The sequence below is a fragment of the Moschus berezovskii genome, chromosome 19, assembly GCF_049115385.1.
Source record: "Moschus berezovskii isolate FMDL1 chromosome 19, NW_MosBer_1.0, whole genome shotgun sequence".
Taxonomy (NCBI): Eukaryota; Metazoa; Chordata; class Mammalia; order Artiodactyla; family Moschidae; genus Moschus; species Moschus berezovskii.
Window position 1 is genome coordinate 9,224,445 of NC_142478.1, and position 12,190 is coordinate 9,236,634.

The 12,190-nt window shown below is 44.7% G+C and overlaps 1 protein-coding gene across 2 annotated transcripts in view; it reads left to right on the forward strand.

The window, feature by feature from the left end:
* Positions 1–1,452: 1,452 nt before the first annotated feature.
* SH3D19 (SH3 domain containing 19) overlaps positions 1,453–12,190 on the forward strand; it is a 210,245-nt gene continuing 199,507 nt past the window's right edge. The window contains exon 1 of one of the 2 annotated variants that reach the window (XM_055405613.2): positions 1,453–1,782. In XM_055405613.2, coding sequence (XP_055261588.2) covers positions 1,671–1,782 — 112 coding nt within the window. In that variant the 5' untranslated portion in view covers positions 1,453–1,670. The remainder of the gene's footprint in view (positions 1,783–12,190) is intronic. The other variant, XM_055405617.2, reaches the window with a different exon arrangement.

A 12,190-nucleotide genomic window follows, 5' to 3' on the forward strand; every position in this document is an offset into this window, starting at 1 on the left:
ACGACTCTATCGAAAAAAAAATTGCTTATTAGACTTTATATATTTTGGAGCAGTTTCTGGTTCACAGAAAAACCGAGCTGAAGATTGAGATTTTCCATATCTCTCTGCCCCTTCACATGCACAGCCTCCCCCATTATCAACAGTCTCCACAGAGTGGTACATTTGTTACAACTGATGAATTTACATTGCTGTTTAGTCCCTGAGTCCTGTCAGACTCTGTGACCCCACTGACTGCAGCACGCCAGGCTTCCTGATCCTTCACCTTCTCCCGGAGCTTGCTCAAACTCATGACCATTGAGTCTGTGATCATCCAACCATCTCATCCTCTGTTGTCCCCTTGTCCTCCTGCCCTCAATCTTTCCCAGCATCAGGGTCTTTTCCAATGAGTTCTAACGAAGAACCTGATCCGGTTCTTTGCATCAGGTGGCCAGATGATTGGAGCTTCAGCTTCAGCATCAATCCTTCTAATGAATATTCAGGATTGATTTCCTTTAGGATTGACTGTTTTGATCTCCTTGCTGTCCAAGGGACTCTCAAGAGTCTCCTCCAAGACCACAGTTCAAAAGTATCAGTCCTTCAGCCTTCACATTGACGCATCATAATCATAACCACTTAAAGTCTGTGGTTTACCTTACAGTTCACTCTCCCTGTTGTACATTCTGCGGGACTGGACAAATGTGTAATGACATGTATCCACCATATAGTATCATATAGACTGGCTTCACCGGAGAAGGCAACGGCAACCCACTCCAGTACTCTTGCCTGGAAAATCCCATGGGTGGAGGAGCCTGGTGGGCTGCAGTCCATGGGGTCGCTAGGAGTCGGACGCGACTGAGCGACTTCACTTTCACTTTTTACTTTCATGCATTGTAAAAGGAAATGGCAACCCACTCCAGTGTTCTTGCCTGGAGGATCCCAGGGACGGGGGAGCCTGGTGGGCTGCCGTCTGTGTGGTTGCACAGAATCGGACACAACCGAAGCGACTTAGCAGCATCAGACTGGCTTCACAGCGTTAAAAATCCTGCATGCTCTGCCCAGAGGTTGGATCTAAAAGGGCGAGAAGAGAGGGAAAGGAAAAAACCGGTGCAACGCAGAGGCGCCACCAAACTCCCAAGCAAGTTCCTTTCCAAGTTCACATGCTCCAGCTGGCCCATCTCTCCAACTCAACCTTGGGCAGGTTCCTCCTCCTCCTTTTGTTTAAGTGTCAAGCAAATGGGTTTCCTGTTGACACCGGAATATTGTGAAAGGGCAGGAAGGAGCCAGGCCACCTCCTCTTTCCCCCTTTCCTATCCCGTCTGTTTATTTCGTACCCGTCTGTTTCGGTGGCGCGGGCGCTCCCAGCGCGTGCGGCGGCGGGGCGGCTCGGCGGCCGGTAACCCCTCCCCGAGGAGGCGAGGCCCCGCCAGACCCCGCCCGATCCCGGCTCCGATCCGCGGGGCGGGGGAGGGAGCGGGCGAGCCGGAGCCCGGAGGAGGAGGCCGCCGGGCCGCGCGAGGAGGCGGGGAAGCCGGCTCGGCCCGCGCCCGGCCGCTCCCCCGCGGGCTGCAGGTGGAGCCGACCAGGCCGCCGCTTCCGACGCCGCCGCTCGCCGGGGCAGCCTCCCCGGCCCGAGGCTGCGGGCGCGGGGCGCCGGGGCTGGCGGCCGGCGCGCGGGCCCGCGCGGCTCGTCCATGGCTGAAAGCCGGCGGCGGGAGGACGAGGACGACGAGCTGCGCGAGCGCCGCGAGCTCGGGGGCCCGCGCCGCGCCCGGGGCCGCGTGCTCTCCGGCCACCCGGCCGCAGGTGAGGGGCTCGGGCAGCGCGAGGGGAGGGCCGGGGGCGCCGGGGACCCGGGGCCGCGCGCGCCCTGCTCGGACACCGGCGGCTCCCGCGCCCGCCCGGGGGGGATCCGCACCTTCAAGTCTCGCAGGCGAGCCGGAGGGAGAGTGGCTTTCCTTCCATTCCCATCCTCACTTTGGGGCCGAGCCCCAGGACATTCAAGCTTATCTCTACCTGTTAGGGGCCCTGGAGCCGAAACCACACATTTTCCGTGCAGACTAAATCCAGGAGCTGCTGGCTTGGAACTTGTGGCTTCCTTATCTCTGGATGAGTCAGAGGCCGGTGAAGAATGCCCCCTCCCGATAGGTTTGCCAGGCTCTCGCAACCGAGTCTAAGCACGTGCTGATAGTCCAGTCGGGTTTGGGTTTCGGTGCCTGTTGAACTTCGGACCTGGGCCTTCCTGCCCAACCCCCAGTCTCCCAAGTGCACCTAGTTTCCCTGGGACTCGCTGTAGAGTTACTTGGGGACACCACCCCCGCCTCGCCCCACCTCCTCCCGCCCTCCCCAGTCCAGAATATAGCATTCCAAAAGGTGATGCATTTGGACCGAGAATCATTTCTGGGCATATAACTACTTTTGTGATCTTGTTTTTGGGTGCACAAAGGCGGCACGGATCAATAGTTTGGCGCAGAAGTGGAAGAGTGAGTAAGTGTACACCCACACCCCTTCACTTTCCGGGGGAGCTTTTCACTTAAACATAATAGAAAGGAAATTCTTTGGTCTTTGGTTTCAACTGGATAAGCCAGTTATCTGAAAACAAGAGGGAAGAACACAAGAGGGAAGGGATGATAATAAAAGGGAGACAGAGGCATGAGAAAGATTCCGCTGTGCACATTCATTAAGGCCTCTTGACAAAGTGGAATACACTGACCTTTCCAGCAAACCATGGAGAAACTTTCTATATGGCTCCCTGAACCTCAAGGAAAGTTGGAGAATTGAAAGAAGATCCTGAGTTTCTGGGGAACAAATGGAGGCTAGAAAATGGGATGAAAGGAAAGAGTTTGAGTGGAACGTGAAGGAATAGTTGATTTGATGCTCCTGATAGGATCTGGAACCCTTAAAAATCATTCCTTTTGGAAGATGAGTCTTCTCATGTTGTCCAAATGTCAATTTCCATTTTTCCTTTTGGAAGTTTTTCTGAGGAAATCTAGATTCTTTGCTGTGGACTTCTTTCTAGCAATGAATGTTACCGTCTAAATAAGAGTCGGACACGACTGAGCGACTGAACTGAACTGAACTGAACTGATTAATGTTAATAAGATTTGAGGACTAGAAATTGTAGGCAGTAAATAAACAATGAATTGATATGAGAAAAATCAGAAAAGTATGTTTTGCACAATGTAAATTATTGCATGTTATTAATGATTAATTAAAAGTATTAAATGCTTTTTGTAATTAAAAAAAATCATTCCTTTTACCCATTATTCTTTCCATTAAAATAAGGCATTTGACTGACCACACAAACACCAACCGTTTTGAAGATAACGTCTTGATAGTTTTGTTTAGTATAAACCCAGATCTAATGAAATACTGGGTGATTGCTGGATATGAGTAAATAGTTGATGGGAGAATATAATGAAAAACTTTACAGAGATATTCCTCTGTTTTCCACTGATTTAAACATTTCTTGGACTCCTCTTATCTTCAGCAAAAAGGTTCACATATGTTCTGTGAAGAGCCGTACCGAGGTCGTACTAGATATGACACAGGTATATGTTTATCATTTAGTTGCAGTATGTGTGTTTATTCCAAGGCCAGTGGGAATGGCATTTTGTAACTTGTTTTTGCCAGTTCTTTAATTTCCCAAGGCTACCAGGAGCTTTTCTAGGTTCCGTGATAATCTGTTGCTGCGAGGTGACATGGTGTTCTTTTTCACTCAGAAATTGGTGTTCGCAGTTTCTAACATTTTATATACACTGCCTGGGTTCAAGGGTGAGGAGCAGAGATATTATGGAGTGGGCGGAGGGTTAAACTGGCTATTTTAGCAGGCTTCTTTCTTTGGAGACACATTATTTAATAGTTTACATTTCTTTGCAAGCTGTGCTCCTCTTTCTCATTAGTTTCCTGTGTTTTTCAGGCTCCGTTGCATTCCTTACCAAGCTTGGGCATTTCGGGTCTTCTCTCTCCCAGGGAGAGAGTAGGAACTGACCTAGAGGCTTCATGTTTCTCCCCCCACCCCGCCTCTTAATGTGAACCGTTTTTAAAGTCGTCATTGAATTTGTTAAAATATTGCTTCTGTTTTTCGTTTTGGGTTTTGGGCTGTGACCCGTGTGGGTCTTAGCCCCTGACCAGGGGTCTAACCCTTACACCCTGCGTTGGAAGGTGAGGTCTTAACCACTGGGCAGCCAGGAGAGTCTCCCGTTTCCTCTGTCTACTCCTTCGTCGTTCCTGTTCTCATCCCCTTTCTCCTTCCTCCACCACCTCACAATCTAAGGATTTTTCCATTTTTCTTTGATCTCACAGAGCTTCACAGCATAAACAGGGTGTATGGACTTGAGGGAGTCTGTGAATTCCTTCTCTCCCTGCTAAATATATAGGTGTGGTTGTGGAAGTGCTTTTTTTTTTTTTTACTTTGCAATGTATATTCAGGAGAACATATAAAACCTGTAAATCATAAAGTAAGACTGTCGTAACCTGTGCCCAAGTATTATCATTTCCCGAAGCAAACTTTGGTCTCTCCTAGTCATCACGTCTTCCTTCCCCTTGAGGGAACCACTTTTTTCCCCTTTTCCACGCAGTTTTGCCTGTACAGTTTTGCCTATATGTGTATGCATGCATATGAGCGTATGCATATATATGTGCATCCCTATTCAATATTGTTTAGCTTTACCTTACTAAGTGTGATTTATTTAGTTATTTGACAACTTCACATGAGTGAAATCATCCTGTATATATTCTTTAGTGTCATGCTTTCTTCATTCCATGTTAAGTTTGTAAGATTTATCCATATTGTTACATGCAGCTGTAGTTTCTTTCTGTGCATTCATGTATCACATTTTTTGCGTATTTTTTTTAATGATTTGTTGGAGATTTTTACTTGCACAGGAATCTCAGCTTCCATTGGTTGCACGTGTTGCAAATTGTACTTCCACTCTAGTTTATGTAAAAAATTTTTGTTCATGGTTTCTTTTGATGTAGAAATTCATAATTTTAGTGTAGGTAGATTTATGAATCTTTTTCTTTATAGTTAAGTATCCCTCCTCTCCTCACTGTCCTCTGTTAAGAATGCTTTCGCTGCCCCAAGGTCATGAAAATATTCTACATCTTCTGTTTTGTCTACTAAAAGTTTTGTAATTTTCTTTGGGGAGAGATGCCATAGCTTTCCTCAGAATCTCAAATGGGTCTGAGAACTCTGAGTGACCTGACAGCATTTTTATATTGTTTCTCCAAAGGGCTGCTACTGCTGCTGTTGAGTCGCTTCAGTTGTGTCTGACTCTGTGTGACCCCATAGACAGCAGCCCACCAGGCTCCCCCGTCCCTAGGATTCTCCAGGCAGAACACTGGAGTGGGTTGCCATTTCCTCCTCCAATGCATGAAAGTGAAAGCGAAGTTGCTCCAAAGGGCAGGGAGTACAAAATTCCGAGGAGTGGTAGGCATTTAATTTTGTGTGCTCAGTTGTGTCCGACTCTTTGTGACCCTGTGGACTGTAGCTGGTCAGGCTCCTCTGTCCATAGGATTTCCCAGGCAGGAATACTGGAGTGGATTGCCCTTTCCTCCTCCAGGGGATCTTCCTGACCTTGGGATTGAACCCATGTCTTATGTGTCTCCTGTATTGCAGGAGGATTCTTTACTGCTGGCATTTGATAGGGTTTAATAAATATTAAGTAAATTTACTCTGTATGATGTGATTATGGTAAACTCTGGAAGGATAGATATAATTTCTCCCATGTGTTCTGAGTAGAATAACTGATATTTTTAATATGAGGTCACAGTTAAACTTCATTGTGTTCTCTATGAACTGCTTCTTACATGTTGTCTCCTGTGAGGGAGGTGTTATTTTCTCCATTTTATAATTGAAAAGATTGAGGCTCAGAAATATTTAAAAAATATTTAAGTGACTTGCCCAAGATCCCTTAAGCTGTAAATGGCAGGATGGGGACTTGAATCCAGGTCTTTTTGACCTGAAAATCTGTGTTTTTCCAAGCTATCCTGCTGGCTACTAATAAAAGTCAGTTGCTTTGAATGCTCCACATGTTTATACCTGCATGTTGCTGGTTATATTTTAGAAATACTTTTTGCATTTACCTGGTGCTTTTCTACTTAGGAAGGACTTCCACAGCCTCATGGAACTTGTTTGTTATAACAACCTGAGAAGGAAGAGGGTACATTGTTATTATTTCCATTTTAAAGATGAGCAAATCGAGACTGAGAAGTGTTAAAAAAAAAAACAACTTAATCTAAAAAGAACACAGCTAGATACATATCTGCACCTCAGTTACTCTATTGGGCGTTTCAAGTCATGAACCATTGTTTATTTGATTCATATAACATGTCAGGTCATACGGCCCAGAGTGTGTGGCTCTGCCTAATAAGTTGTATCGTTTTGAAAACTACATTAATTCTTCTGGGCCAATAGCTTACAGTTTTTGTTATTAGATTTCCAAAGTTATCTAATTTGTTTTGAGAAAGTTATTATAAATCTCACAGAAACGATGGATATATGGACATGCTGTTTAAAAATTCTCTCCTCACCAAGTTCTCTAAGAAGATCTACTAGTTATCCTGTCAACAAAATGTATGTAAAATGTGTAGAAAATACAGGGAATACAAAGAAATATATAAAATAGGCTCCCTGCTTTTAGAGAACATGTCATAGAATTAGGGAAGGTGAGACTAATCTACTTTAAAGAATAAGTAAGAAGATCAAGTAGCTCATGGTAACTAGGAAATGGAGGTTAGCATGAGACTCAGACTAACTTAGATTATTTCTTGACTCAGCCTCTTACTGTGTGACCTTGGACAGATTACCTGACCTCTCTGTGTGTGTCCATTCTTTACTTGTAAAATGGGAATGTTAATAAAACCTATTGCATAGGGTTTGAGGATTAAGTGAACTAGTACATGTGATACCTTCAGAACACAGCTAGGCACATAATAAATACTGCCTATAATGTTGTTAGTGTTTATTTATAATTTTGTTATTGTTAAAATATCTAACACTTTATTGAGTCTGTATATTTTCTTCATTTAGGAATAGTTGTGCAGTTTCAGGTTGGCAAAGAAAAAGGAGGTGAAACTTTATCTTCACCATTTCTAATCAAATGTGTTTGCTTTGCTTTGGAATTCATGTATCTTTTTTGAAATATATCAATCTTACAAGACCATCAAAGACAGAGCCTAGTTCTTCATTTGACATTCCTTGCACCATACAAGCTATTTTAATGTGGCTTGTCGTGATTTTTATTAATACCTTTTCTTCTTCAACATAAAAGAAAAGCTCTTTCTTGTGACATAATCATTGTGTTCAAAGTGATTTCAGTAAATCAAAGGGAAGTCGATGACTCCACATCCTATTTTTAACCAGGGTGCATTCCTTCATTCTTTTTTTTTTTTTTAATCTTTGCCACTATTTATCCAGGGCTTCTATAGCTTCACTGGCATGTTACATTCTGGGGGCAACTCTGTCTTCCCTCAGAACGTTTCAGCTTTACATTCAATGGTGTGTGTGTGCTAAGTTGCTTCAGTCGTGTCTGACTCTTTGCGACCCCATAGACTGCAGTCCACCAGGTTCCTCTGTCCATGGTATTCTCCCGACAAGAATACTGGAGTGGGTTGCCATGCCCTCCTCCAAGGGATCTTCCCGACCCAGGGATCGGTCCCACATCTCCTGCATTGACACCGGGTTCTTTACCACTAGTGCCACTGGGAAGCCCTACATTCAATGGTACTTAGAGAGTCAAATGCTCTGTACACAGATCTCTGTTAATTAGCTTTAGCCTCCAGCAACTTACTGCTTCTTTCTGGGCCTGAGTTTTTGTCTTATTAACTGAAAGGATGAGGCTTCCAACTGCATTTTGTGATTCTAGGACATGAGCAGGAAAAGAACTTCTGACTTGGTTTACAGAAGCATGCCAATGTGCAGGTTCACACCTCGGGGTGTTTCTCCAGGCTCCTTGTGAAGTAATTCGTTGATGAAGGAGAAGCCAAAGGTGCCAGGCTCAAGACATGCCTCACCTGGAGAAGGGCTGTCACTCTAGCTTATGTTGTGTCTTTCCAGATGGGCACTTCACTGATCGAGGGATGGTGCTCCACTTTATCAGTGGAAGATGTGAGATGTGTTCTGGGGAAACTTAAAATTCTCTTGTGTTATGTTCTGGGGGAATTTCTAATACTGTACGATGCAAATGTTATCATTAAGTACAAGATGGAAATATATATCTAGTAGCGTCAGAGTGTAGAGCAGGGTGGTGGGAGGGAAGGAAGGAGGCCCGGCCCTCTCATTTGAATGAAGGTTGAATGTGTAGGTCTCACCTTTAGGGGCTCTAGGCTTGCCTTTGGGTGGGGATGGGTGCATGGCTGGGGAGGAGTGAACAGGCAATAAAGCATTCTTTTTTCTTTTTTTTTTTGCAAGCAGAACTTTATTAAATGGGCAACACATAGTATGTCTCTCGAGACGTGAGAGCAGCTGACCCTGTAAGAGTGGATGTTTTTTTTTTTAAGTGAACTTTTTTTTAGAATAGTTTTAGATTTACAGGAAATAGTTTTAGATTTCCAGGAAAATTGTGAAGCTAGTATAGAAGGTTCCTGTCTCACACACCCATATTTCCCCTTTATTAACATCTCCTTAATTTTTACCTAATTTATTCTTGCTTCGCATGGTCCTGTTACATACAGTTGCCACGTCTCTTCAGGCTCCTCTTGGCTGTGACAGTGTCTCAGAGTTTCCTTGTTCTTGATGGCCTTGACCCTGTTAAGGAGTACTGGTCAGAATTATACAATGTCATTCTTTGTGGATCTGATGTTCTCATGTTTAGACTGGAGTTTGGGGTGTTTGAGAGGTAAAGTACTGTGTGTGTGCGTGTGCACATGTGCGTGCACACGCTCGGTCATGTCCAACTCTGCATCCCCATGGACTGTAGCCCGCCAGGCTCCTCTGTTCATAGAATTTTCCAGGCAAGAATACTGGCGTTAACCATTTTCTACTCTAGGGAATCTTCCTGGACCAGGGATCAAACCTGAGTCTCTTGCATCTCCTGCATTGGCAGGCGGATTTTTTTTTTTACCACTGAGTCACCTGGGAAGCCCATGAAGTACCATATTAACCACATAGTAAGGGTATAGTTTTTCTCTTTTTTTTTGAGTATAATTGCTTTACAATGTTGTGAAAGCTTCTGAGGTACAACAAAGTGGATCGGCTATATGTTTACATATATCCCCTCCCTCCTGGTCCTCCCTTCCACCTCCCTTCCACCACCATCGCCATCCCAGCCAGCTAGGTCATCCCAGAGCACCAAGCTGAGCTCCCTGTGCTGTACAGCAGCTTCTCACGGGCTGTCTGTTTTACATGTGGTGACATATACAGTTTCAGTGCTACTCTCCCATTCATCCCGCCCTCCCCTCCTCTCACTGTGTCCAACTGTCTGTCCTCTATGTCTGCATCTCTGTGCCTGCCATGCAGATAGGTTCATCTGTACCATTTTGCTATATACATTAATATATGATATTTGTCTTTCTTTTTCTTACTTCACTCTATATGACAGACTCTTAAGTCCATCCACATCACTACAAATGACCCAATTTCATTCCTTTTTGTGGTTGTGGAATATTCCATTGTATATCTGTACCACATTTTCTTTATCCATTCATCTGTCCATGGACATCTAGGTTGCTTCCATGTTCTGGCTATTGTAAATAGTGCTGCAGTGAACTTTGGGTGTATATGTGTCTTTTTCATTTATGGTTTCCTCAGGGTATGTGCCCAGTAGTGGGATTGTTGGGGCATATGGGAATTCTGTTTTTAGTTTTTCTAAGGAGTCTCCATACTGTTCTCCATAATGGCTGTATCATTCTGCATTCCTACAGACAGTGCAAGAGGGTTCCCTTTTCTCCACACTTAAGGGTATAATAGTAACATCACTTATTACTGTTGATATTGACCTTGATCCCCTAACTGAGGGAGTGTTTGTCAGGTTTCTCCACCCCAAGGTTACTACTCCCTCCTTTCACACCACAGGCACTAAAGGAAGTCATTATGCAGGCCACACTTAGAGTGAGAGTTTTGTTTCACCTCCTCAGGGGTAGATTATCTCCGTAAGTTTTGTAGAATTCTGCACAGGAGATATCATTCTTTTTTAGTTTCTTTGGGCTCTTCAAAATCTCCATTGGGACTGTGTTTAGACCTTGCCTTTTGGGGAATGTGAGCTCATCTCCTCCACCCTAGTTCTGTCCAGAAAATCTAATGTGTCCTGATGTCTGGCACACACTTTCATAATTGGAAAAGAAAGACATGGAATGCATATTGAATGCATATTGAGGTGGCCTGTGATTAAAACTCCTTCACACTAGCATATCCACTGGTGCCAAGCACTAATATGAATTCCTTTCCAGTTTTGGAAATGGAGAGGAAGTTAGACTATGAGAGGAATTTGGAAAAGCCCTGGACTAGGATAACCAAACAATGAGTTAATATTTATCGTGCGCTGGCTTCCAGGTGGTATTCTAATTGTCTTAAGTGTATTTTTTTCCCTTAGTCCTCATACCAGTCCTATGAGATAGGTGTGATGATTCCCTTCATTTTGGCAGATGAGAAACTGAAGGAGTTATTTACCTCGAAGGGTAAATAATCTACTCCAGGTCACACAGCTGGAAAGCAATGGAGTAGGATTCTGTGCAGGTTGCTAGTTGCTTCCCCGGTATTCATTCCCACCTTCCTGAGTCAGTGGAGCCCTGTATGACTGACTGTGGCAGAGTACCCACCTATGAAACCACTGCACCCAGCCTGCAAGGGAGGAGATGCAAGGACAAGTTGTTCAGTGGGGCTTCTAGGAAAATTCTCTAAAGGGCACTCAACTGTACAGAATATCCTTTTGCCCATATCCCCTTCTAGCCCGCTCCTACCAGGAACAAGGGTGTGTGCGGTTCAGCAGCCATCCTGAGTCATGAGGTCACCTTGAGGATGGAAGGCACACACTGAGAACAGCGGAGCGGAAAAATACATGGACTGTCAGTTCCCAGTGTTAACAGAGTCATCGTGTGAGCTTTTGATTGCCTGCTTCTCCTTTATTTAAGGAAAACTGTCTTATTTAAGCCTCTGTGGCCTTGCACGTGTGCATGTGTGCTCAGTCGTGTCTGACTCTTTGCCATCCCAGAGACTGGAGCCCGCCAGGCTCCTCTGTCCATGGGATTCTCCAGGCAAGACCACTGTAGTGGGTTGCCATTTCCTATTCTAGGGGATCTTCCTGACCCAGGGATTGAACCATTCCTGCATTGACAGGCGGATTCTTTACCACTGGCACCACCTGGGGAACAATTGTTATCTTCAGTTCAGTCGCTCAGTCGTGTCCGACTCTCTGCGACCCCATGAATCACAGCACGCCAGGCCTCCCTGTCCATCACCAACTTCCGGAGTTGACTCAAACTCATGTCCATCGAGTTGGTGATGCCATCCAGCCATCTCATTCTCTGCCGTCCCCTTCTTTTCCTGCTCCTAATCCTTCCCAGCATCAGAGTCCTTTCCAGTGAGTCAGCTCGTCGCATGAGGTGGCCAGAGTATTGGACTTTCAGCTTTAGCATCAGTCCTTCCAGTGAACACCCAGGATTGATCTCCTTTAGAATGGACTGGTTGGATCTCCTTGCAGTCCAAGGGACTCTCAAGAGTCTTCTCCAACACCACAGTTCAAAAGCATCAATTCTTCGACGATCAGCTTTCTTCACAGTCCAACTCTCACATCCATGCATGACCTCAGGAAAAACCATAGCCTTGACCAGACGGACCTTTGTTGGCAAAGTAATGTCTCTGCTTTTTAATATACTATCTAGGTTGGTCATAACTTTCCTACCAAGGAGTAAGCATCTTTTAATTTCATGGCTGCAATCAGCATTGTTATCTTAGGTCTTTATAATTAGCAGCTGAATCCAATTCCTGGCTTGATCTTGTTTCTCTCTCCATATCACCAGGCTAATTTTGTTACCATGAGGTTACCTTTGGATACCTAGGTTCTTGCTGCTATTTTGTGCTTTATTATAATGTGACCTTGGGCAAATAACTTAGATGTCCCTGCCTTTTGCATCTTTTGAATGGGAATTATTTATTCTCTAACTGCTCTACAAGTTCACTATGGGAAAAATGCCTATAAATGTCGGGTTCTCATGTGAAATGTACATTTCTTGAAGAGGGTCACGGTCATCCTTGTTTAGTGGGATTGAAAAGGAA